This window comes from Notolepis coatsorum (assembly GCF_963971535.1).
Source record: "Notolepis coatsorum genome assembly, chromosome: 20".
In the NCBI taxonomy this organism is placed as follows: domain Eukaryota; kingdom Metazoa; phylum Chordata; class Actinopteri; order Aulopiformes; family Paralepididae; genus Notolepis; species Notolepis coatsorum.
The window spans coordinates 8,912,457-8,940,255 of NC_140184.1; the positions used below are offsets into that span (position 1 = coordinate 8,912,457).

At 43.1% G+C, this 27,799-nt stretch overlaps 1 protein-coding gene across 1 annotated transcript in view; it reads left to right on the forward strand.

Annotated features, from left to right (window-relative positions):
- Positions 1-264: 264 nt before the first annotated feature.
- Positions 265-27,799, forward strand: part of LOC311247289 (uncharacterized protein) — a gene marked incomplete at its 3' end in the record, with an annotated part of 277,946 nt that continues 250,411 nt past the window's right edge. The window contains exons 1-3 of the mRNA XM_084337648.1: positions 265-308; positions 7,769-7,870; positions 20,511-20,611. Of these exons, the coding sequence (XP_084193774.1) occupies positions 20,551-20,611 (61 nt within the window). The 5' untranslated portion in view covers positions 265-308; positions 7,769-7,870; positions 20,511-20,550. The remainder of the gene's footprint in view (positions 309-7,768; positions 7,871-20,510; positions 20,612-27,799) is intronic.

The following is a 27,799-nucleotide window of genomic DNA, read 5'->3' on the forward strand; positions in this document are numbered from 1 at the left end:
CATTGCCCCATCATGTTGCCCATAAGGTTGCACAGTGTATTATTGTATTCTTCCAGATTCGTTTGCGTTGTCTAACGCATTCTCTCTCTCTCTCTCTCTCTCTCTCTCTCTCTCTCTCTCTCTCTCTCTCTCTCTCTCTCTCTCTCTCTCTCTGTCTCTCTGTGTGTCTCTCTCACCACAGGGAGGGATAGAATGGGGGCAGGCTGGGTCTCCCCCCAGGCTCTGCTGTGGCTCACCCTCCTGGGCCTGATCCCGGCGACGTGGCCCCTGAACCCAGATGACCCGAACGTCTGCAGCCACTGGGAAAGGTTAGCCCCCCCCCCCCAATATACACCCCCCCCCCCCCCCCACCCCCCACCCTGTCTCCCGTCTGGAACCCCTCTGTGAAATAGTACCACTCAGGACGCCGCAGTCAACTAATGGACTCCCCTTCACAAATCAACGCGGAGAGTTTGCCAATAATCAAAAGTAAAAAAAGGAGAAGGTTTACTCAGGGATCTTCCAGGGGCTGTAAATTCAGATGCATGTTAACGCGACTGCTTGAGTGCTCTCATCATGTGAGCGAGAGCACGCTGTGTCATTTCATGAACGAGCGTGAGAGAGTGGGTGCAGGTGGACTGATCAATCATCTCCACACCCCGGACAGTATATGAGGAATATTGTTGGATATGGATTGTTAGCTCTGATATTATGGCTTTTTCTCTTTTTCCCGAAGCGTATTAATGTACGAGGGAGAACGTTCTTATTGTCAGGGGCACCCAGAATAAAATAAATACAATAAAATAATAATAAATACATGACGTACTAGTATAAGTATATAAGAGTTTGCTCATTTGATAATCAAAACTTTATAAGGAGACTTGTAACGACACTTCACTACTTGCTAGGGCTGAACGATTAATCGATTTTAAATCGAAATCGCGATTTGGAATGATGTAATTAGTAAATCGTAAAAAATTCGATACAATATCGGTTTGGGAGAGGGAGGTAAGGGGTTTTAGATTGTGTGTTGTGAAGTTTAGACTTCAGAGAGGGAGAGTAAAGTACAGACAATATTTTACCGTTGGGTACCGGTATCGATTCCCAGGTAAAAAGAAACATTTTCAAGCCGCATTTTACAATAAACCTATGTGGGGCTGCTTAAAAAAAAATATTATAATCGCAAATTTAATCGTAATCGCAATATCTGTCAGAAAAATCGCAATTAGATTATTTCCCAAAATCGTGCAGCCCTACTACTTGCTCAATATCACGTAATGCAGTGTTTTTTATCCTGGGACCCTCGCAGTCCCGGCGCCATGGGCGGGCATTAGGGGGCCGGGCCCGCCCACTGAGTCAGCTGTGGTACCTTTTTTAATTTTTTTTTTTTTTTTTGTCAATCAAAGTCAACTATCCAAATCCTTAGTCGGGGACAGCCCTAGTGGGCACTGATGTCAACAACAACACTACTGAAGCTAGCACGGCACTCTGTGAGAATTCGTTTTCTACCCTCAAGAACGTCTTTACAGAACATCGCCTTAGTATGCTTCATCAACGCAACTAAGGCCAATTTAATTCAGTTGGCATTAGAGAAGGACTTAACAAAAAAGTTCAGAAATGAGTGGAGGGGCAGTGTTTTAAGAAGATTTCACTCTGTCCCCAAACGCTGCTTGCCGCTCTACTTATGATGGTGAGTAGCCTGTGGAGGAATTTTGTTTGCTTTTTTATGCACCTTATTTTTTTCAGTTCAGTTCAGTTTGTCAGTGAATTCAGAAGTGTTGAATAAATGGAGACTTTTCAAAGATATAGAATAGAATAGAATAGAAATGTATTATCCTGAGGGAAATTTTACACTGCAAATCACTCAACATTAAACATTTAGACAGAACAAGTCACAAATAAGAATAACAAAACAAATGGCCTAAGAATAGAATAAAATGAAATGGAATAAAAATTGAATAAAAGATACAGTAAATAAATACAGTAAAAATATACTGAAGTCTACAGTAGGTGTAATAATGCACAGTGCTGTTTAAAAAGTAAGAGTCCAGGAAGATGGTAATTGTCACTCTGTGCTCAGTGATGCAGTGAGGCACAGGGATGCATTGTATAGTCTGATGGCTGTCGGAATGAAGGACTTCCTGTGCCGTTCAGTGCTGCATTTAGGTAGTGTGAGCCTATAACATGCTCCTCCTGTCAGCCAAGTCTGTGTATAGTGGCTGGGAGGGGTTTTCCCTGATGGCCTGGAGCTTAGCAAGGTTCCTCTTCTCCGCCACCCTCGCTAGAGTCCAGCTCCACCCCAACCACGCTACTGGCCTTCTTGACCATCTTATCCAGCCTGTTTGTGTCCCCTGCTCTCAGTCCGCTGCCCCAGCAGGTCTGTTATATATATCCGTTCAGTCTGTTTTTGTATAAGTGAAAGTTCTTAAGATAGAGAGAAATTTGATTTTTCAATTGCCTCTCTGCTGTTTAGTTCAGCACCGTGGGAAGCGCCAAGCAAGCCACAGCGCCGCTGTCCCAGCTGAAACGTATAAAAGGGAACCTGTGTTGAAAAACCATTGTGCCCCCCCGAGAACATTTTATGCCCCCCCACTAATTTGTTTCTGCAGCCTGGTCTGGACCTTCGTCAGGTAGTTCGGTCCCAGACAAAAACATTACATGAAATTTTATTTAATTTTAAACCTCTATTTTTACTCGAAAGGCAACTGAGGTTTCCCTCATTTACAGGCACATTGAGTGTAGTACATACAGAAATAAGCTAAAGAAAAAAGGCATATAAAATCACAACGATAAGACAACAAGGCGAGACAAAAGTAAGGATAACAAATAAATTAAAACACGTACAACTTGATTGACAAAGGTTGGAGATCAAGGTTTTAAACTCTGCAACAGAGGGGAGAATCTCAAGCTTTAAATTAAGGACTGTTGAAGTTCTTTCCAAGAGCTAGGGGCATCATAGCAAAATGCAGATTTACCCTGTTTCAAGCAAACTGGACCTTAAGGACCAGCCAGTCACTAGAACGGGTTTCATAAGTTCCAAAATTCCATTCCAATAATGATGTTGTATAAGGAGGTAGCTTACAGGGACGCGAGAAGTCCGCGGGGAGTGGGGGTGCTGAGATATCGATCGTTTTTGATCTTTATATATTTTTATTTTTATTTATAATTATACTTGTAGTTGTATTGTCTGCGAGACATCGCCACCACGCAACACGTCAAAATGCTCGCTATCTGCAAACAGCTCCACTGTCTGTCACATCATAACCAACACTCTCATTCACTAGAGGATACTAGTATGATGAATTGAAAATGGGGGACCCTGATGTAAACAAGACGAAAGTCTTTCTCTGGTCTGCATCCCCTTAACAATTGTATGTATTGAGCTGTACTGTACTGTACCCATTCTGCAATCTGTTAATAAACTTTTCAATCAAACTTTTCAATCAAAACCGCTGCCCAACTCCGCGCTCTGAGCGTGCGACGGTGCGAGACAAGTAACTGTTCTGATGCACACATCACAGCCCAGCTTATCCCACATGGCTGTTGCGCCCTCCCTCTGCAATTCGTTTCCCGCATACATGATCGCCGGCATGCAACAGGTCTTCAATCACCCTCCCGGGGGCTCGGATAGTTCTGCTGGCTTGTTCATATATTCCTTTACTGCGAATTCAGCGTCCCAAAAGTTAACTATCTCCCAGGCAGGGCGCAGCCGCTGTGTCTATTTTTTTTACCAACGGATTTCCAGTTCTGCGTTGACGCTTCCAGGCCGCGTCTATTCGAATCCCAACCGGTTCATACGTCGGCTACACGCTGTTATAATAACACTGCATTATCGAGACAGCGCCCCTATGATGATCTGAATGAATTCCAAGAGTAGGGTAAATCTGCAGTGCCGTTCCGCTCTGTGACATGAGTAGCCTCGGTTACAAATTTGGAATAAAATCCAAAACAACCTTGCAGTTGCAGTTACACTCCCATCCAGCAGGGGGTGCTGCAGCCCCTCCCGCACACCCCCTTCTCGCGTCCTTGGTAGCTTACCAATAAGGGCCTTACATTCTTTTTACAGAAAGCAGTGTTTGATTCAGATTCAGATTCAGATTCAGATTCAGATTCCTTTATTGAGCCATTTGTGTAAAACACATTGGTAATTGTTGCAGCAATACAGTGTATGCATTTTTTCTTTTTTTCACAGTAAACAAACACCAACACAGACAAGAAACGAAAACAGTGCAGTGGGGGATTAATCAATAAATAAAATACATATATATATATATATATAAAGTGAAGTGTGCAGAGATACTAGTGCAGTGCAGTCAATGTCATTTAGCCAGTGTCATTTGGGGGCAGAGGGGGGGGGGGGGGTACCGAGGGGGGGGGGGGGGGGCCTGAGGCATTGATCAGCCTGGCAGCTGAGGGGAAGAAGCTCAGTCTGTGTCGAGCTTTCACAGCCTTTGGGATCCTCAGCCTTCTCCCAGAGGGGAGCAGGGTGAAGAGGCTGTGACCGGGGTGGGATGGGTCGGCCATGATCTTTCTCGCCCTCTTCAGCGCCCTGGAGTCGTGCAGGGACCTGAGGGAGGGCAGGGGACAGCCGATCACCCTCTCCGCGGAGCGAATCACCCGCTGCAGCTTGGCAAGATCTTTTGCCGCTGCAGCAGGGAACCAGGAGATGATGGAGTGGGTGAGGATGGACTCAATGATGGCCGTGTAGAATTGGGCCATCATGGTCCTCGGCAGTTTATACTTCTTCAACTGCCGGAGGAAGAACATCCTCCCCTGGGCCTTCTTGAGCAGGCCCGTGATGTTAAGCTCCCACTTCAAATCCCGGGAGATGGTCATGCCGAGGAATCGGCATGACTCCACGGAGGTCACCTGAGTGCCTCCCAGTATGATGGGAGGGGGCAGGGCTGCTTTCTTCCTGAAATCCACTACCATCTCCACTGTCTTTTGAGCGTTGAGCTCCAGGTTGTTGCAGCTGCACCAGCTCTGCAGCCTCTCGATCTCCCTCCTGTAGGCCGACTCATCCCCCCTGGAGATGAGACCCACCAGGGTGGTGTCGTCAGCGAATTTCAGGAGTTTGACCGAGGGGTGTAGAGAGGCACAGCTGTTTGTGTACAGGGAGAACAGTAGTGGGGATAGAACGCAGCCCTGCGGGGAACCGGTGCTGGTGGACCTAGAGCTGGAAATGCTCTTCCCCAGCCTCACCCGCTGAGACCTGTTGGACAGGAAGTCGGTAATCCACCTGCGAGTGGAGACCGGCACCTGCAGCAGGGATAGCTGGTGCTCCAGGATGGGTGGAAGGATGGTGTTGAAGGCCGAGCTGAAGTCCACATACAGGATCCTGACATAGTTGCCCGCGTAGTCCAGATGTTCCAGCGTGTAGTGCAGAGCCATGTTCACAGCATCCTCTGTGGATCTGTTGGCTCTGTACGCGAACTGCAGCGGGTCCAGCACAGGATCTGTGATGAGCTTCAGGTGGGCCAGGACAAAGCGCTCCAGGACCTTCATGACCACAGAGGTCAGGGCGACAGGTCTGTAGTCATTAAGGCCCGTGACCTTGGCCTTCTTGGGGACGGGGATGATGGTTGAGGCCTTGAAGCATGCTGGGACGTGACACAGCTCCAGCGATGCATTAAAAATGGTGGTAAACACCGGTGCGAGCTGGTCAGCGCAGTGCTTCAGGGCAGAGGGGGAGACAGAGTCCGGGCCGGCCGCCTTCCGGGGATTCTGACTGGAAAACAGCCGTTTCACCTCTCTCACACTGACAGAGAGAGGGGGGGGGGGGGATGTGTGGGGGGGGGGGGGGCACTGGGGTGGGGGGATGGAGGTTGTGACCGAGTGGGTGAAGGAAGAGGGCGGGGGGGAACCTCTTTCTCAAACCTACAGTAAAATGTGTTTAGCTCGTTCGCCAGGGGGAGGTTATCAGGCGCCTGTGGTGACTTCGGCTTGTAGTTTGTAATGGTCTTGAGGCCTTTCCAAACGGAGGAGGAATTCCCCTCAGAGAGCTGCTGCCGCAGTTTCTCTGAGAAGCGAAGTTTCGCCTCCTTCACCTCTTTGGCGAACTTGTACTTGGCCTGCCTGAACCGATGAGCATCACCACTGAGCCTGGCCACCTCCTTCTCCGACCTCAGCCGCCTGAGTTGGGCTGAAAACCAGGGTTTGTTGTTGTTGTAGATCTTCCTAGTGCGGAGGGGGACACACACCTCCTCGCCGAGGCTGATGAAGGATGTCACAGTGTCAGTGTAGTCATCCAAGTTGTTACCAGCCTCAGGCCCCGCCCACTCAACAAAGTCCTGGTCACAGCCTGCCCTCTCCAGCCAGGCGCGGAGACATTCGCATGCCTCACTGGACCACACTCTGAAGCTCCGCACTACAGGTTTTGATTGTTTTAATCTCTGCCTGTAGCGAGGGATCAGGTGGATGAGATGATGATCACTGTTGCCCAGTGCAGCACGGGGGACAGAATGGTAGGCCTGCCGAATAGTACAGTAGCAGTGATCCAGAGTGTTCACTCCCCGAGTTGGGCAAGTGACTTGCTGCCTGTATTTAGGGAGAGACCGGCTCAGATGAGCCTGGTTAAAATCCCCCAATACAACAACAAAACTGTTGTTGCACCTTTCCATCAGCAAGGACCAACCAACCTTCTCATAAAGGACACAGTGATGAGTGTCGTATCCATCATTAGTGATGAATCTGAGTGATATACAGAGTCCAAGGATTTAAGGGTTGAGGCCGCAGCATGTCTAGAGATTACATAACCATAGTCCAGGACTAATGAGAAAACTGCTTCCACAACTCTCATCCTACTAATCAAAGGAAAGCTGGTTCTGTTTCTGTATAGAATGCCAATAATTCAATACATTTATAATATTGAACAAGTGACAACAGCATGCAGGCGTCTCTACTCCTTCCAGCCTATCGACCTATCCCAAGCCTCGTCCTCTTTTCTCGATCCTCCAATCACAACCGCTGCTTGCCTCGGACAAACTTATTTTCTTGCACCCTTGCCACAGAGCGTTCAGGTGTGCAGGAGTCTCTCTCTCTCTCTCTCTCTCTCTCTCTCTCTCTCTCTCTCTCTCTCTCTCTCTCTCTCTCTCTCTCTCTCTCTCTGTGTGTGCAGGAGACTCTGACAGCCTGTTCAAATATGATCAATGTCCTTTAATCGTGGTTTCCTGTCTCTTTTGGTCTGACTGTAAATGACGGTGACACGGTGCAAATGAAAAATTATTGAAGTTTTAAGTGTGGTCACTTTGGGTGGTGGCTGGTTTTGTGGTGTGTATATATCTATGTACGTATCTGTTATTGTTTTTGTTAGTGAAGAAAATGTTCCTTAACCCTTTCACTACCACACTACAGAAGGTTAACCCTTTCACTATCACACTACAGAAGGTTAACCCTTTCACTATTACACTACAGAAGGTTAACCTTTCACTACCACACTACAGAAGGTTAAACTTTTACTACCACTACAGAAGGTTAACCCTTTCACTACCACACTACAGAAGGTTAACCTTTTACTACCACTACAGAAGGTTAACCCTTTCTCTACCACACTACAGACGGTTAACCCTTTCACTACCATACTACAGAAGGTTAACCCTTTCAGTACCACACGGGTCTGTAGTGTGGCAGTGAAAGGGTTAACCTTCTATAGTGTGGTAGTGAAAGGGTTAATCACAAATGTATCTGTGCACTTCTTCTAATGTCATCTCCCTCCATATACAGTATGCCATGACTACAATACTATTGTGTTTTTAACGGAACAAACCATGTTTTTTGCTGTTCCCTACAGCTACGCGGTGACCGTCCAGGAGTCCTACTCCCACCCGTTTGACCAGGTCTACTACACCCGCTGCACCGACATCCTCAACTGGTTCAAATGCACCAGACACAGGTATGGACACAGGGTGTATAGGACAGCCCTGTCCTACATTCTATTCTATTGTATTTGTATTCTAATTTAGTTTATGTATTCCATTTGATTTTATTCTACTTTAATTTATAATTATTTAATTTACTCCTACTTGCTTTGTAAGCGTTGCTATTGTCTGTTAATGTCGATGCACCAAATGACCAAGACAAATTCCTTGTATGTGCAAGCTTACTTGGAAATAAAGACATTTCTGATTCTCATTGTGATTCTCATTGTGATTCTCATTGTGATTCTCATTACGATTCTTATAACCGCAACAACCACAGATTTAGATAGAGTAGAGTGTCAGTCAGAGAGATGCTACACATGGACCTCTAAACAGAGGCAGCGAAGCTATATTTTCATTCAATGGTTCTTTCCCACATCACATACTGTTTGAAAACCTGGTCCAATTCACATTCCACCATTCTGAAACCACTTCAATCACTATACAAACAAGCAATACAAATTCTAGACAAGGAACCATTCAGGTACTGTACCATCACTGTCACACTTTTTTTTTTTTTATGTCAACATGCACAATATACGCTTACGCTCATGAAATGCATAGCCATCTGAAAGCCTTCATGACAAAGTTGCAATTAATTTCAAGGCAACTAGGCAGCAACAATCTCAAACACATGAAAACCCTGAAAGAAGTCAAACCATCAGCTGATCACCGGCACAGGTACTCATCCATGTTGGGAGCACTGCATGATGAATTTTCAAGGCGTTTTCAAGATTTCAAAAAGGTTGAGGATGAAATGCAGCTGGTTTCCTCTCCCTTTACCTGCAGTGTTGATAGTTGTTCAGCTTGAACTCATTGGCCTGCAGTCTGATTCACTACTGAAAGAGCACTATAAGTCAGCATCACTGCTAGAGTTCTACTCTGCTCTCAAGGAGGAGAACTTTCCAAACATGAGGAGACATGCTCAGAAGATGTTGGTTCTCTTTGGATCCACCTACATATGTGAACAGACATTCTCAGTCATGACGTTTACCAAGTCCAGGTACAGATCCTCTCTCACTGATGAACATCTGGCAGCTGTGCTTCGCATCTCCACCTCAGACATGCAACCTGACTTTGATGGACTTGTTAAAGCTCAACAGAGACTGGATTTCTCACACTGAATGAAAAAAAAGAACTAAAGAACACTAAAATGTGGAAATATAACAAGTGAAATGGGACACTTGATATATTTCTTTTCTTTTTTTTGCACAGTTCTGAAAACATTAAATGTTTAATATAGGCATGTAAAGTAAAAAAGGCTACAAAACTGGGACACTTTTCTTTACACAGTTCAGTGACATGTCTTGTTTATTTTTGCTATACTGTAAGATGATGTGATGTCTTTAGAAAGCTAAGAAAATCCTTGTTTCAATAGTATATGAAACTCAAAATGCCCTTTGTTATTAATGTTTCACATTTTGTTTATCATTTTGGAAATAAATTCTATTTGAATAAATTATATTTTTGAAAGCTAACCTCACCTTTTAATTGCCAAATAATAACATACACTCTTACCAGGGGTCAAAACAATGCCATTTACTGATTTTTATATAGAAATAAAATGTATATTATGCATAATTGAGTTTGGAATTTTGGCCCGGCCCTCCAACATATTTTCAGTTACTCATTCGGCCCCCTGGGAAAAATAATTGCCCACCCCTGATATAGAGCATCCCACCAATGGAACTCAATACCTCAAACAATTAGAGTGTCCACATCATATCATTCATTCAAGTGCAGGGTTAGGGAATGGCTCATTGAAAACCAGCATTGTCAACACTGAGGTGTCTGTGTGTGTATGTGTGTGTGTGGATCAGGGGCGGATTTAGGATTGTAGGAGATCCGGGGCTTAGCCCAGATAGGTGCCCTTTTTTTATTTTATTTTTTATTTTTTTAATGTTTTTGTATTTCTTTTTATTTTTATTTTTTGGGCAGCAAGGGGTGTTTTTTTTTTAATTTAATGAACCTGTACGTGCAATTTCCTGCAATATAGAGCCTTCAATCTTGACCAATAAAGCTGCTCTTTTCACTATAAAACTCAGTTAACCATAACGTAGTTATGGTTAGATTTATATATTGGGGGGGATATATCATATTTTTCATATGATCAAAAAGTGGTGGAGCAAGAGCATACCTTTGCTCCCCCAAGTTCAATAGTGGGAGAGCAGAGATGCTCCGAATGCTCTTATGGCCAGGCGTCTATGATTCACTGATACAAAGTAAAATAGTGCAGTGCAATAAAATAGTTAGTAAAATAGAATAAAATAATGCAATAGTGCATTGCAATAAAATAGTTATCATCGTATTTTTTCGGGAGGCCGGTAAGGAGTGCATTACAGTAGTCGAGTTGGCTTGAGATAAAGGCATGGATCTGGTTTTCAGCGTCCTTTTGATTTATAAATGGCCGTACTTTAGCTATGTTTCTAAGGTGGAAGAATTAAGTTTTTCTTAATTCACTTAACTCACTCAAATACAGTTAGCAGCTGGATAGACCACAGATGGAAATTAGCTTCTGCTAAATCTGGTGCAAACATATTTTCATGTAACAATGATGAATTATCTTTTTTTTAAATAGATTCGGGGCTTTTCAGAAAACATTCGGGGCTTGAGCCCAAGTAGCCACCCCCTAGCCCCGCCCCTGGTGTGGATTTGGTGCGTTTGTCTATGTCTGGGTCTTTTAATATGTCATGATGTGCTCTGTCCTTGTGTCCATGACTGTATTGTGACCTGTATCCCTATCGTATGTCTATGTGCTTTTGTTGTGTTTTTATTCTAATGTTATTTATCTTGATTTTATTCTGTTTTTATTGCTAACCCTTTTTCACACACGATTTTAGCCTGTACCTTCTGGCAGGGGGACTGCCAATGGAAATTAGTAGGGATGTTCGATATTATCGGCCTACCGATATTATCGGCCGATATCGGCATTAAAATGTGATATCGGAAAATATCGGTATCGTTTTTTTTTTTTTTTTACATTTCTATAACCTTTATTTACCCAGGCAAGCAAGTAAGAACAAATTCTGATTAATGTACGCTGTCCTCCGTGATCAAATAAAGTAAACCTAAACCTAACCTAAACCTGCCCTCCAGTCGACTCGTGAATACTTGGGAGACTACCAGGTGGACTGAGGAGACTCATCATAACGTTGTGTTGTCAGAGTTTGTATATCTGACTTCCCTCTGGGCCTCTTTTCTCAGTAACGATCGATATTAGAGATAAAGAGTGTTTTTTTTTAAGTGTGACCTGGTGTTACGATGGGTAGGTGTATTGGACCCAAGTGCAGGACAGAACGTGTAGACAGGAGGCAGGTCTTGCTTCTCAGGCGAAATAAGGAGCAATAAGGCGTTCACGCCGACAAAGATGAATAAAGAAAAGGAGAGCCTACTCTCGTCTCTAACAAACTGGGAAAATAAAGAGAGACAACACTGTCTCCAAAATACATTAATACGAAATGTCTATACTGAGCTAAACGACAAAACAGGGAAAGTAAAGGGAAGAACACACTGTCTCCAAAACGAGGCACAAACAAAAGACGTCGGACGACGGTGCTACAGAAGCACATAACAGTATTAAGAAGGCAATGCAAAACACGATAATGATAGCAACGATAACAACGAATCCTCCAAGACGGGAGCGATAAGTGCTTCTTCTGGCAAGTGTACTCACGGTAACGATCAGTGAACGACTGACAATGTGAACAGCAAACACGGAGGATATATGAAGCAGAGTAAACTATACACACCAGGTACCAAGGCAGGGCAGAAAGACAGGTAATTACCACTGGGCAACGCCAGGCTTTTGCTCCCAGGTGAGAGCAAAACCCAAAAACGTTACAACCTGGCAAAGATTCTTCCATTTTTGTATGTGCTGTTGCTCAAGGCAGTTGCTCATGCAACACATTTATAAATTGTCCGGTAGTCAGAATCAGAATCAGAATCAGAAATTTGTTAGGAACCGGTTTACAGGTAGGCTCAAATGCACAACACGGGGAGACAGAGGAAAGTTCAACCCCGAAGGGCATTTAATAATACGTTGCAAAAAGTTAACGCACTCCAGTGCGGTGTGTGTGTGTGTGTGTGTCTTGAGCCTGGCGGGTGGGTATCCGTGATGAATCCGCAGGTGAAACCGTAACAAAATGTCTTAATTGCCAAGTAAGTTTGCATATACAAAGAATTTGTCTTGGTTGTAGAATAAAAGTAGAATAAAATAAAATGGAATATATAAATGAATTCAAATAAAAATACAATATAGGACAGGGCTGTGCAATTGTGCAGTATTGTGCAAAAGATATGAACAGTGTCATGTTCAGATGGTCATAGTTGTGAGTATATAACCGGGCATTCGCAGTCGCAGCACCGACACTCTGGAACAAGCTCCCACTCACCTTGAAATCTGCAAGCATTCTACGGACCTTTAACACTTTGGATGCCAGCCACGCGTTTTGTCATTAGTTCATGCCCGCCAACGCTATATAGCGTTTGTTTGTCGTATTTTCTTTTTATTGGCGATTTGAATTCATATTAATGTAGCAGGGTGGATTATCCCTGCTTCGTGGGAACGGGTGGGCAAAGCCACTGGGTAGCGGGACGCAGTAGAGCTCCGTCTGACTGCACCCTCGTCTTTGGGCCTGGAGCGTCAAACTGGAGGCCGGCAGTGGGAGTGGATGGGGCCCGGGATTTACCAACCTGGTCTGGTACTCTGGCCTTCCTCGCCTCTCCGGGGCGGTCAGCAGTACTCCCCAACTCGCTCTCACTTCCCCCAATACCTCCGTTAGCCCTCCCACACCTAGTGACTGATAGATGAATAAATAGATTCGTTCCTCCCGCAAGCAGTACCCTCCCTCAATGACCACTAGAGACCTTAATGACTGGAAGGGGAAAGGGTTAAATAATAATAATATTACCTGCATCAAAAAGGGTTAGGGTTAGGCTCAGTAAAAGACACACACACCGTGCTCCCATTCAGTTTGTTATTATTACACAATTGTTATTGTTACACAATAATTACAGTCTGATATTTATGTGATTACGCCCTAGGCACCAAGTGCTCTTGCTGTAAACAGACTAAGTGCTGCCCACGTCTGGGCTAGACACAGTACTAATACCTTCCCTAAGGGTTTACATATACTGTTCTAGTACTCCCAAAGATGGGGGTAGAAGGGAGGACAAGGGGAAGGAATAAAAGGGTTCACTGAATGGGAATTTAATATGGATAAACATGCACGTTATTACACTTAAATAAAATGAAAAGGTGGGCCCACTTTACCAAACAAAAGTCATAGCTAAAGCCGGCTTCTAATGTTTGGGGTTGCCCCTCCACGCTGCTGTTAGCGTTCGGTTCAAACAACAATTCTCTTCGCCCTTTAGGCCGCGACACACTGTGCAATGTACGATAGGATATTGGCACTCAAAGCGCCACTGTACTCAACCAAGATGGCGGCCTCAATCTCACCACCACTCGTCCGTGGGTAGTAAGATAGCCGACGCGCGCTCTCTTCACAAGAGCAGCAAGCTGTGGTAGGCAGGGGGGCAGTAGCAGGTTGGAGGCGCGTGCTGTGTTGTGGCGACCTCTGCTGGAGAGGCGGCGTCCACTGCTCCGTCGAACCGAAGCCTGCTGCTGGTCTGCTGAGCTGCCGGTGCTGACAAGCTGCTGGTAGGCGAGCTGGGTTGGCGCGCGTGCTAATCTGAAGGCTACCTTAACTGAAGCTACTCTGTGGGTCTGAGAAGGCCCTCCTGCTAACGAACATGCAGCCAGCGCACGGTGCCTCTAACCACCAGCTCTCTTCAGGCGACGCTTGCCGTGGGTACCTCGCTGGAGGGGATACAGTTAGCATTAGCCACTTCAATATACCGCTTACTTCTAGTATAACCCGCTGTATCACTAGGGTTGTTCCGTTCGGATGTTCAACACGCTACTAACGCTTATATTTCTATCATAACACGAAATATATTTGAGTCCAATTACATTCACCCGTGTGCTCCACGACGGGGCTCCTCAACGATACGTCCTCTCAGGTTCACGTTCAACGCCGAAGAGACTGTTTCTCTCCACTTCCGTTCAGGTGACTTGCTTCTCCTCGACGCCTCCCTCCTGCGCTCCGCCTGCCACCGCCGCCCCCTGCTGGCACCGCCAACTAGTCCCACAGGAAGAACTGGGTGAATTGAATATGATTCAGTTAGTGTTTATAATCCATATTCCAGCCGGTGAGAGAAGGAGAAACTCGCATCATTGTTCAGGAGAATATCAAGGGAAACTGGTTAACATGTCTTTGTGCACAAAGGGGAGATAAAAGGTTAAGTCAGCACTTCTGAATAATAGTCGAATATTCAGGATGCTACATTTAGCCTCAGGTTAGTGTTGCAGACTCTCTCTGAGCTCAATTGGGAAGATACCGCCCCCTATCGTCTCTTCCTGTGTAATAGCACCCCATTACTTTAGACTGATGAAAGGGGGGGGGGGGGGGGCAGTTTCCTCATTTTACTCTTCCGTCAAGCCAACTGAAGAATCCATTGTGATCGCCGGCCCGGAAAACGTGTGGATTATGTATTTACAGTACCCAACGCTGAATCAATAAACGCGATCGATATTTGGAATGGCGATCAGGAATTGGAATAATCTTTTTGGATAACATCTGATCTGAGGTAAGGAATTTATTTTACCAGTCTTAGGATAATCAGAGCTATTTTCACCTATATATCAGCGTTTGTCCTATGCGTGTGTGTGTGGCTGTGATAGCTGATGAGGAAATGAGAGAATCGATATTTCAGCCCGCTTCTATAGCGTGCATAAGTACACATATACTATCGATAATCTAGCGTTTATTTGAAAACGATTCATAAATAGGCCGAAAAATTACAACGTTTTTGTGTATGCCAGAATATTCCAGTAAATGCCGATTATCACAGAATCTTTATATTTTCCTTGAAAACGAGGGCTTTTCAAAATGCTATAAAACGGAAATGAACCGATTCAAAAACAATCCGCTTCGACAATGTTGACTGCAAACAAGTGATTGATAAACGACGGGCAGATTAGACACATAGCCATATTAAGACAGAGATTATGCGTTCACAACGCTATCATTGAAGTGGGTGGTGGTATTTAACGGGGGTAAGGCACACGGCATGGCTGGTAATCAAAGTGTTAAGGCCATCCTCAAAACCCACCTTTTCGCCATAAACAATCCATGAGCTAGTTTTGTATAATATTGTAGTATGACTGGTGTATTATGTCTGTCCATTCTCTATTTGCTTGGTTGGCCTGCATGTATTTTTTTCTGTTTTCGTATTGTTCCTGTCTTTTTTTTTTTTCTCTTTCTTTCCCGGGATGCGCCCCGGGCCGATGTAACTATTGGTTGAGGGGCGCAATATAAATGTATCATATCATATCATATCATATCATATCATATGTGCAAATATAATAGTCCAGGAAGGGTGTGTTAACGTAACACATTGTGACAGATGCTTATCGCTGCTGTCGGGACAAAACCTCATAACTCCATTTTTTTAATATTTTTTTTTTATATAAATCAACTCCGTAGATCATCCTCCATATGTGTGTGTGGGTTTTACAAAGTTTAAACAATGGGAACGCATTAAACCGATCATCTGTCTAAACCTCCTAACTCTATTCACCCTCAAATCTGTGTTCGTTTTTTTCATCTGCTGAAAAGTTGGGTTTTTGGAGTTATGAGGTTTTGTCCCGACAGCAGCGTTATGTAGCGTATCGTGTCTATGGGGAGAGGAGATGAGGGAGGGTGTCAGTATGTGTATATGTCAGGTGTAGTATGTGATATGCCTGATCACTGACATGGCAAAGTGGCCTGCGTTTGCCAATTCATCAGGTAGAGCGCACTGGCTTGTCGCCGTGAAGTGCACTACAGGGAGGAAGAAATTGCACTTCCATCAGTGGTCCCCACACAGTTCTCTCCACAAAAGTATCGTGCTGTCATCACATCCGGTCAATGGTCTCTAACTACACACCCCCAAGACCCTGGCCGCCTCAGACCCACTCCTATCTGAGCTTTGGAGGGGTCATCAAAGAGAACCCGGTTATTCTCGGTCCTTGCTCCAGAATGGTGGAACGAACTTCCCATCACAGTTAGGACAGCCGAAACCCGATAAATGTCCCCCCCCCAAAAAACACACTTCTTCAATCAACATCTGAAATGAAAAGAAGACAAATTAAATAACCTTCTTACTGTCTTTTACTATTATGCACTCTGCTACTAAATATACCTTCCTTGCCTATACTACCTACTATGCAACATTTCACATGGAGGTTCAAAACACCTAAATAGAACTTTACATGAACTTTTGAACTACTGAACATGAACTACTTTTTTAATATGTAAAATATTGTATGCTCACACAAAGGTAATGTATGATGGTGGTGACTTTACACTGCACCAGAAATAAAGGGTAGGTTCCCCTGAATCTAACACTTGATACTGACTCAAAGAATAAGCTCAGAACTGGCAAAAATATAAACACTATGTCCAGGCGAACCTTTGTTTATGTAAGCTTTAGAGCAGGGGTTCTCAAACACGTTTATACCATGAGCCCATTTTATTTAGGAAATTTTTTTGGCGACCCCACACTTAATGTATCGTGTAATTTCAACGTGGAATTAAGGAATATCAAAATAAAAGCACACGTTGTTGAACTTGATCATGCATATTTATTAGAAAATTGTATTACAGCACTATGTTATCAATACACATTTATAAAACTAGGCATATTTAGCCAAAATATGTTGCCAGAACATAAATAAATACAATTCTTGCCAATGTGCGACCCCACTGTCACCTACCCGCGACCCCACTTTGGGTCGTGACCCGTAGTTTGAGAACCGCTGCTTTAGAGGGTTCAGAGGCTCCTGCAAGTGTGAAATTCAGAGACAACTTGGTAAAATGGATTATTACCATTGCCTTAGCCTTCAGATGCTTTTGGGAAATGAGGCCCTGGGCTGTCGATCTAGGACGGTCCCTCACTGGTCCAAGTCAATTATAAAATACGAAAGTGTGCCCAGAGATACTGTAGTGGTTAGGAAGTACCCCCTGCTGGCCTGGGATCCAATCTTCCTGTGTCTCCCCTACTCTACTGTCTCCCTCTCAGTCTACCCCTGCTGGCCTGGGATCCAATCGTCGTGTGTCTCCCCTACTCTACTGTCTAGTGTAATAAATCCTTTTGTCCAAGCTGTAAAGGTGAAAATAAATAAATGCAGGCCTCCCTAAGTATTTGTGACACCCAATAAAACAAACACCCTTTTCTTTGCCTCGGTAACAATATTACCGTCAAGCCAATCCATCATAGGACATTATGTCACGCAGCACCCTATTTCAAACCACCTCGGTGACAGGTCTTTAGCCAGATGCAGGCCTGTATATACAGCCCCCTCGCTGAGGTTCAGAGGCAGTCACTCAGCAGGCCTGTCTTCACCACAGAACAGCGGCAGGTCAGGAGGAGATATCGCCTGTCCGATGTGGTCATCTTGACGAGCCTCCATATCAGGTTTAATGGCCACATTAAGCTTTATGGCCGACACTTCAGCACTTCCCGCACAGAGTTATCGACGCTGTAATCGATGTTAGGAGACACTGGCATCCTTGACTGACGAGAGAGAATCTTATTATAATAAAGAATATAATAAGATGTAGAATATTCAATTGTATTATTATTCGTTTTTAAAGCCCTCCGTGGATTAGCATGGTGCGTTATTGACCTGCTGACCCCTTGTTCTGCTCCCAGGTCACTGAGGTCATCCTCACAACAGCTCCTCTCGTTCCCTCACTCAAAGGAGACAGCTGGCTCCCGTTTCACATTAAGTCCTGTCCCACTATTTTATCTTGTTTTATTACCATTGGCACCACATCACTCCCACCCTTATCCACCTCCACTGGCTTCCAGTCAAGTCCTGCATCAACTTCAAGATCCTCCTCATCACCTTCAAATCCCTGCATTCCCTTGCCCCCCGGTACCTAGCCGACCACCTCCATCCCTACATCCCACCCCGGAGGCTGCGGCCCTCTGACTCTCGTCTCCAACATTAAAAAAAATGTTGTAGTCATTGTTGTTGTCATTGCAATGTGTTTTATTGTAATGACTGGAAAGTAATTTGGCTCAACTGCGTTCATAAATGTGCTCTATGAATAAAAGCGACTCAACTTGAGAGAAACTTTGTCTGAATAGGAATAGTGATTACGATTCAATTGCAACTTGCTTCGTGAGGCCCATCATTTCCAATAACATTGCTGTGCTGTCTGGTCCTGTTCAGGCAGTTTCAGTTGAAATGCTGTAGTGAACAAAAGACTCGCTGACTCGCTCTACTAATACCTACAGCACCTAGACGTGTAGTTTATAGGGTCTTTGTCCATTTGTAAAGGTTGAATGGCCTTCAGGAGGCCTAGGATTCAACCCTATTAGTCATATAAACACACACCCACTCAACTATACAGATGGAATAGAATAAAATAGAATAGAATAGAAGTACTTTATTGAACCCAGAGGGAAATTCAGAAACTACAGATCGCTCACAATAAACATGTAGGTAGTCAAAAGTCACAAATAAGAATACAAATACAGTCAGGGATATACATTTTAAATATGTACACTATATACATTCTAAAATATACAGCCAAAAATATACAGTAAAAAATTATGTAAAAATGTAGAATGTCGATGTAAAAAGTTCAAAAGTCCAGGGAGATATGCCAGAGTTTGTGCTGTAAACATGTTACATTGCGTCAGTGACCTCCTGAGACAGAGGCCTGCTCCACACGCACACAGTTGCACACGTCCACATCTCCTGTTGAGCGCCTCCACGGCGCTCACACGGTTACACACATTCTCACCTTGGAGCTGCCCAGTACAGCCACCATTGTACAGTTCTACTGTTGAGTACAGTATCTCCACTGGAGCAGTGCCACTAGGACACATGACACTGTAAACCAGGGGTTCTCAAACTTTTTTATACCACGACCCCATTTTATTTAGGAATTTTTTTGGGCGACCCCACACTTAATGTATTGCATAATTTCAATGTGGAATTAAGGAATATCAAAATAAAAACACATGTTGTTGAACTTTATCATGCATATTTATTAGAATATTTGTAATATTTAATTACAGCACTATGTTATCAATACACATTTATAAAACGAGGCATATTTAGCCAAAATATGTTGCCAAAAAAAATTTATTATCTATTATATCGCAATGTCACCTACCCACGACCCCACTTTAGGTCGTGACCCGTAGTTTGAGAACCGCTGCTGTAAACCATAGATTTAAATAAAAGTCAATTGGATGTAAAAGCTCAAACAGAAATTCTATGAGCCCACAAAGTCATTCACTAATTCATTGTCAATAAACCAACAACTCCAACATGTTACTTGATGCTTTGATTTACAGCTTAGTGAAACTGTCTGTGTGAGATGCCCAGGATGGTAAATGGACTTATAGCGCTTTTATCCAAAGTGCTTTACAACTTATATGCCTCACATTCATCCATTCACTCACACATTCACACAACCGAGTAGGGCTGTCAGTTTATCGCGTTAATTAGATTAATTAATTACACAGCAAATTATCGCGTTATGAAAATTAACTCAACATTTATTACAAAATGTATATTTAAATTGTTTAATTCTTTTTTTAATAATTTTATTTTTGTATCTCATTCATTCCATAAGAACGTAGAATACACATTTACAGACTTTTTTTAATATGGTCCATTTGCATGTTCTTGGTATCTGATTCTAGGGACATCTATGGATCTCAGGGAATGTATTCCCAGTGTCAGAAATACTGTGTCTGTTACTAGGCTTGAGTAAATTGTAATGAACAAATGAGAATATCAATAAAAAAATTGTTATCTTTGACAGAATAACACCATGCAAAAATGTACCAGACCTGAAAAATCTAAGCAAATGAATAAAGGGAAGATGATTAAACAGAAGGTTTTGTAGATACAGTACTGAATTCTGCCATCCGGACACATGCAATTTGAAATATGATTATAGAATATAGAATAGCAGGCCTAAAATGGTTATGCGATTAAAATGCGATTAATTAGATAAATTAATTACAAATCCTGTCATTAATTAGATAAATTTTTTTTAATCGCCCGACAGCACTAGTTACGAGTTAAGTGTCTTCGACGCACTGACCGGGAGGAGGAGGAGCCGGAATCGAACCGGGAACCTTCTGATTACCAGACGACCGCTCTACCTCCTGAGCCACTGTCACCCCCCACACCCCCAGGATCATTGGAATAATAACACAAATGTATTGTTGGGGCATATCGCCCCTTTAACTGATGTGCCTAAACGTGACAACACACTCGTGCACCTGACCGTGCAGCTGGAAGGAGGCTACACTGACGTCATCAGTGACGTCATGAGGCAGATCCATTGAGCATCAGCACTTCTCAAGACCTCCAAGGACAAACACCCGTCTCCCTCCCTCTTTGTGTGTGTGTGTGTGTGTGTGTGCGTGTGTGTGTGTGTCTGTGTGTGTGTCTGTGTGTGTGTGTGTGTGTGTGTGTGTGTGTGTGTGTCTGTGTGTGTGTGTGTGTGTGTGTGTGCGTGCGTGCGTGTGTGTTTACAGGATTAGTTACAAGACAGCTTACAGGAGGGGCGTGAGGACCATGTACCGGAGACGTTCCCAGTGCTGTCCAGGTTTCTTTGAGAGCGGGGACCTGTGTGCTCGTAAGTAGCAGGGATACTTGTTACTGTGATGTTTTTCTTGTTTATTTATTTACCCAGGGTAGAGATTCGCTGCGCACGCATTCTCTTTTTTGCCCTGCTTACACAGTCATGATACAATTATGCACAGTCACACAACCAGTCTTCGACTATTGGCCACTGATCACCGGCCAAGGGAGCCAAGTTGAGAGTTAAGTGCCTTGCTCAGAGGCACGTCAACAGTAGGGGCGTTAAGGGAAGTCGGAGAGTGTTATTCATTCACTTCCCCCACCGGGATGTTGTTTCTGCTGGATCAGGGATCACACCGGCGCCAACCTTCTGGTCACAAGCCCGCTTCTCTAACCTCTACCTACAGTAGCAACTGCTGCCCCAGCTTAACCCTTTCACTACCACACACTACAGAAGGTTAACCCTTTCACTACCACACTACAAAGGGTTAACACTTCTGTAGTGCGGTAGTGAAAGTGTTAACCCTTTGTAGTGTGGTAGTGAAAGGGTTCATGGGTAGAAGAGCATGGAACCAACACTGTCCTGTTTCTAACTGCGGTTGGATTAAAGACAGTTAAAGACAGGATGAAAAGCACTTTGCAGAGTCAAAGGTTTTTCAGTGGTTTTGCCACATTTGGCCTGATACATTATTTACATTTCGCTGCGACTAGCACTAGCACATTTGGCCTACACTCTAACACCTGTAACAGTATTTACAGTATTTACATGTGGCCTACACTCTAACACCTGTAACAGTATTTACAGTATTTACATGTGGCCTACACTCTAACACCTGTAACATGATTTACAGTATTTACATGTGGCCTACACTCTAACATCTGTAACAGTATTTACATGTGGCCTACACTCTAACATCTGTAACAGTATTTACATGTGGTCTACACTCTAACATCTGTAACAGTATTTACATGTGGCCTACACTCTAACATCTGTAACAGTATTTACATGTGGCCTACACTCTAACATCTGTAACAGTATTTACATGTGACCTACACTCTAACATCTGTAACAGTATTTACATGTGGCCTACACTCTAACATCTGTAACAGTATTTACATGTGGCCTACACTCTAACATCTGTAACAGTATTTACATGTGGCCTACACTCTAACATCTGTAACAGTATTTACATGTGGCCTACACTCTAACATCTGTAACAGTATTTACATGTGGCCTACACTCTAACATCTGTAACAGTATTTACATGTGGCCTACACTCTAACATCTGTAACAGTATTTACATGTGGCCTAACACTCTAACATCTGTAACAGTATTTACATGTGACCTACACTCTAACATCTGTAACAGTATTTACATGTGGCCTACACTCTAACATCTGTAACAGTATTTACATGTGGTCTACACTCTAACATCTGTAACAGTATTTACATGTGACCTACACTCTAACATCTGTAACAGTATTTACATGTGGCCTACACTCTAACATCTGTAACAGTATTTACATGTGACCTACACTCTAACATCTGTAACAGTATTTACATGTGGCCTACACTCTAACATCTGTAACAGTATTTACATGTGACCTACACTCTAACATCTGTAACAGTATTTACATGTGGCCTACACTCTAACACAGGGGTCGGGAACCTATGGCTCGCGAGCCATATATGGCTCTTCTGGTGACAGCATATGGCTCCCAGAATTTTTTGTGTAAAAAAAATAATTTTATTTTTTATTTTTTTTTAATACTTGTGATATTTCTTAATAATACTGTCATTTTAAAGTAAACAGAAATTAGTTTTGAAGATACAGCTAATAGTATCTGTAGCTGAAGATATAGCGAGCAGAGCTGGCGAGGGAACACAAGTGGACAGAAATAAAAAATCTTCAACCTGAAGACCAGCTGATTCTTAAAACTTGGAACGAGCTTCCTGTGACATACCACACAATGCAGCGTGAGTATTGCCGTATTGACCATGTTTGGCTCTACATATGCATGTGGGCAGTCATTCTCGCATATGAGGAACATTAAGACCAACCTACGCTCACGTTTAACTGATGGAAGCCTCAACGCCTGCATGAAGCTCAATCTCACCACGTATGAACCAGATTACAAGGCCATCAGCAAAACCATGCAGCACCAGAAGACGCATTAAAAGTAAGACATATTTAATTTATTATATGTTAAAAATACTATATGGCTCTCAATGAAATATATTTAGAAATATTTGGCTTTTATGGCTCTCCCAGTCAAAAAGGTTCCCGACCCCTGCTCTAACATCTGTAACATCTGTAACAGTATTTACATGTGACCTACACTCTAACATCTGTAACAGTATTTACATGTGACCTACACTCTAACATCTGTAACAGTATTTACATGTGGTCTACACTCTAACATCTGTACAGTATTTACATGTGGTCTACACTCTAACATCTGTAACAGTATTTACATGTGACCTACACTCTAACATCTGTAACAGTATTTACATGTGGCCTACACTCTAACATCTGTAACATCTGTAACAGTATTTACATGTGGCCTACACTCTAACATCTGTAACAGTATTTACATGTGGCCTACACTCTAACATCTGTAACAGTATTTACATGTGACCTACACTCTAACATCTGTAACAGTATTTACATGTGGCCTACACTCTAACATCTGTAACAGTATTTACATGTGGCCTACACTCTAACATCTGTAACATGATTTACATGTGGCCTACACTCTAACATCTGTAACAGTATTTACATGTGGCCTACACTCTAACATCTGTAACAGTATTTACATGTGGCCTACACTCTAACATCTGTACAGTATTTACATGTGGCCTACACTCTAACATCTGTAACATGATTTACATGTGGCCTACACTCTAACATCTGTAACAGTATTTACATGTGGCCTACACTCTAACATCTGTAACAGTATTTACATGTGGCCTACACTCTAACATCTGTACAGTATTTACATGTGGCCTACACTCTAACATCTGTACAGTATTTACATGTGGTCTACACTCTAACATCTGTAACAGTATTTACATGTGGCCTACACTCTAACATCTGTAACAGTATTTACATGTGACCTACACTCTAACATCTGTAACAGTATTTACATGTGGTCTACACTCTAACATCTGTAACAGTATTTACATGTGGCCTACACTCTAACATCTGTAACAGTATTTACATGTGGCCTACACTCTAACATCTGTAACAGTATTTACAGTATTTACATGTGGTCTACACTCTAACATCTGTAACAGTATTTACATGTGGTCTACACTCTAACATCTGTACAGTATTTACATGTGGCCTACACTCTAACATCTGTAACAATATTTACATGTGACCTACACTCTAACATCTGTAACAGTATTTACATGTGGCCTACACTCTAACATCTGTAACAGTATTTACAGTATTTACATGTGACCTACACTCTAACATCTGTAACAGTATTTACATGTGACCTACACTCTAACATCTGTAACAGTATTTACATGTGGTCTACACTCTTAACATCTGTAACAGTATTTACATGTGGCCTACACTCTAACATCTGTAACACTATTTACAGTATTTACATGTGACCTACACTCTAACATCTGTAACAGTATTTACATGTGGTCTACACTCTAACATCTGTAACAGTATTTACATGTGGCCTACACTCTAACATCTGTAACAGTATTTACATGTGACCTACACTCTAACATCTGTAACAGTATTTACATGTGACCTACACTCTAACATCTGTAACAGTATTTACATGTGACCTACACTCTAACACCTGTAACAGTATTTACATGTGACCTACACTCTAACATCTGTAACAGTATTTACATGTGACCTACACTCTAACATCTGTAACAGTATTTACATGTGGCCTACACTCTAACATCTGTAACAGTATTTACATGTGGTCTACACTCTAACATCTGTAACAGTATTTACAGTATTTACATGTGGCCTACACTCTAACATCTTCTGTACAGTATTTACATGTGGTCTACACTCTAACATCTGTAACAGTATTTACATGTGGCCTACACTCTAACATCTGTAACAGTATTTACATGTGGCCTACACTCTAACATCTGTAACAGTATTTACATGTGGTCTACACTCTAACATCTGTAACAGTATTTACATGTGACCTACACTCTAACATCTGTAACATTATTTGAGCAGGGTCAACAAATCAGTGGTAAGTACGTCTGTCCAATGGAAAGCATTCGCTCATTCGGTTGCCAAGTGAACATTTTATTCTAAGAGACGATATCAAGAGTGCTCATTTTTACAGGACCCTGGAGGGGCCAGCACTCACTGAGTAAGTGAGTCGGTAAGGGAGAGAGGGAGGGAGGGAGGGAGGGAGGGAGGGAGGGAGGGAGGGAGGGAGGGAGGGAGGGAGGGATATAATATTGAAATGCACACGCGCCCAGGGCAGTGCACAGGTGCACCAGTGGGGCAGCAGAGAGTGTAATGAGTGTGCTGCGTTCCACAGCGTAAGAACCAATTACATTTGGGCAAACAAGATTAGGCTGAGTGAGCGGCACTGGCACCTTCTTCTCCAGGAAATATAAACCATAATATGTAAATCATATTTACACCATATGTCAATTATATTTACAGTGGCTAAGTCTATGCATGCATTTTGTTTAGCACATTTCTTAATTACAACAAGACAGTGCAAACAGAAATGTTTTATGTTCACAAGTGGGGTATTTATTTAAGTCTGCCCACATCCCCCCCTCACCTCCCTCACCCAAAGGAACAGATTTAAGTCTCTTGGCCATATAGAGGGTTTAGCAAGACTAGGCAGACGCTGCCAGAAAGCATTGTGTAACACTAGAGACCAGGTTAAATATGTGGGTGAATGATTCAACTGGATCTGCAGACAGAAGAGAGGGGTCCAGCTAATACCAGGCATGCTAGACATACAGTACAGTACAGTAGAGTACACCGTCTTGTTCTTTATTTAGAAGTGACCATTTTATCTGAGGGATATTATAAACTCTGAGGTCATCTTTTTTTTTATTCAGTGGAAATCTTAGATTAGATTCCAATGTATTGTCATCATACAGCACAAGTACAGTACAACGAAAATAAGTTTGGCATCCAACCAGAGTACAAATGTAGCAGTAAAGTGCAACAGCAATATGCAATGTACAGGTGATTAAAACGGGTACAAAATATACAAATAATTTTAGGCCGCTCCGTCAAATGACCATGTCCGGTTCTGAGCGGTCTAGAACTGACCACTCACCGCTGATGGCGAAAATGATTGATCACCATTGTAGCCAATGAGCGTCCACTCCTCCGAAAGAGACCGCAGACGGGCGGGTGAGAGTGGGGGAAGGTGGGGAAGGTTGACGAAGAAGTCCGTTGTTGTGACTCAAGCGTCAGAATGAATGGAAGTTGACGGCCATTTTGGATAATCACGCTGCATTTTTACCGGTACACACATTACAAAAACCTTTCTCAAGCACAAATTATTTTATGGATTTTTATAAAAATGTTACCTGTAGGCCTACTACATAAGACTTCAGGCTATGGAACCAGCTCCTACCTCTATGCTGGAACTTAAAAACAGGAATCACTAAACAGAAATGTGAGTACAAACAGCTTTTACTTCAGCGTGTTCAAACCTCTGTTACTCTATTTCATTAGCAGTCAAAGTTATTAATCTTTTTTGCTTCAGCAACTTCAGAATGTTACCTTTCAAAAGAGCCCAGGCTCATGCATGTGCTATACATATAAAGTATAACGCTAAGCTTTGCAAAAAGAAGTATGCAGCAGTTGTCAAAAACTAAAATGGCCCGGTTTTGGGGGTGATGCTTAATTAAGAGGTTAATACAGACCCTCCAGAATTGAGTGATTCTGTGATCGCAAGAAGAATGCAAATTCAACCAAACTGTTGACAGAGTCTGGCTATGGGGCGACAATAATGTGGTCAAGAGGCATGGTTTCTACCTTCAGCCATTAATCGGCGTGGTTTATTATTTGCATGGCAAGGCAACAGTACATGAGTTCTCCTCTCCGTGAGAGGCAGGTGGGAAAGAGGTAGAGAGGGAGGAGACATCTCCTTAAATACTCTCCACCTGGTGGTAGCATTAGCGGCTCCGCCTATAGCGCCCTCTGGTGGAAACAGTTATGTACAGTCAGTGGGAACAGTTGTGTACAGTTAGACAGTTACTTGCAATCCTACATAGAACCTCTATCTTTAACACAAACTCCGCAATATTTGCGACAGTTTGCACATTTGACCAATCCCTGCAATATTCCCACAAAATGTATGTAACTGTTTTTACCAGTCTGTATTAGAGAGTCTCATCAGATACGGTATTACAGCTTGGTTTGGTAACCTGTCTGTACAACTAAAGTCCAAACTGGTCCGTCTGATGCAGACTGCATGGAAGATCATAGGGTTGAAAGGTCGCTCATCCCTGCAGTCTATTTTTGAAAGGCAAGCCAATAGAATTGTCTCTGACCCCTCCCATGTTTTACATGCCGAGTATGAGTGACTGCCTCTGGGAAGAGGTTCAGAGTTCCACGCTCTAGACTAAAACGGGTTTAAAAACTCCTTTATTCCGTTTTCACTTTTCAGTTAAACTTTTAAATAGCGCCAGATAAATGGCTGGCAATTATCGAATAATCGATATTTGGCCGTAATATTATCGATATTTGATAATCGATATTTGGACATACTATATGTGGTGTTGCCAGACATCCTGCTGTGCAGGTACATTTTTGTATCTTTATATTGTTTATCTTCTTTGTTTAGAGTCAGTTGCTTCATGTCCGTATGGTATGTATGTGTTTGTGGGCTGCAGTGTGGATGTAAGCCCAAGACAAATGTCCCAGCTGAAGGGACACTAAAGTGACTCTTGACTCTTGACTTGACTTGATTTAATGGTCAGGTTAATTTTCTGGTTCCCGACAATATTTCCACATAAAACGGTCAAGCTGCTCACAATGTGTGTGTGAGGTAGGAGGGGAGAGAGGAGTGTGTGTGACTGTGTGTGTGTGTGTGTGTGTGTGTGTGTGTGTGTGTGTGTGTGTGTGTGTGTGTGTACTGTATGTGTGTGTAGGTGTGTGTGTGTGTGTGTGCATGTGTGCATGCGTGTGTGTGTGTGTGTGTGTGTGTGTGTGAGGTAGGAGGGGAGAGAGGAGTGTGTGTGCGTGCGTGCGTGCGTGCGTGTGTGTGT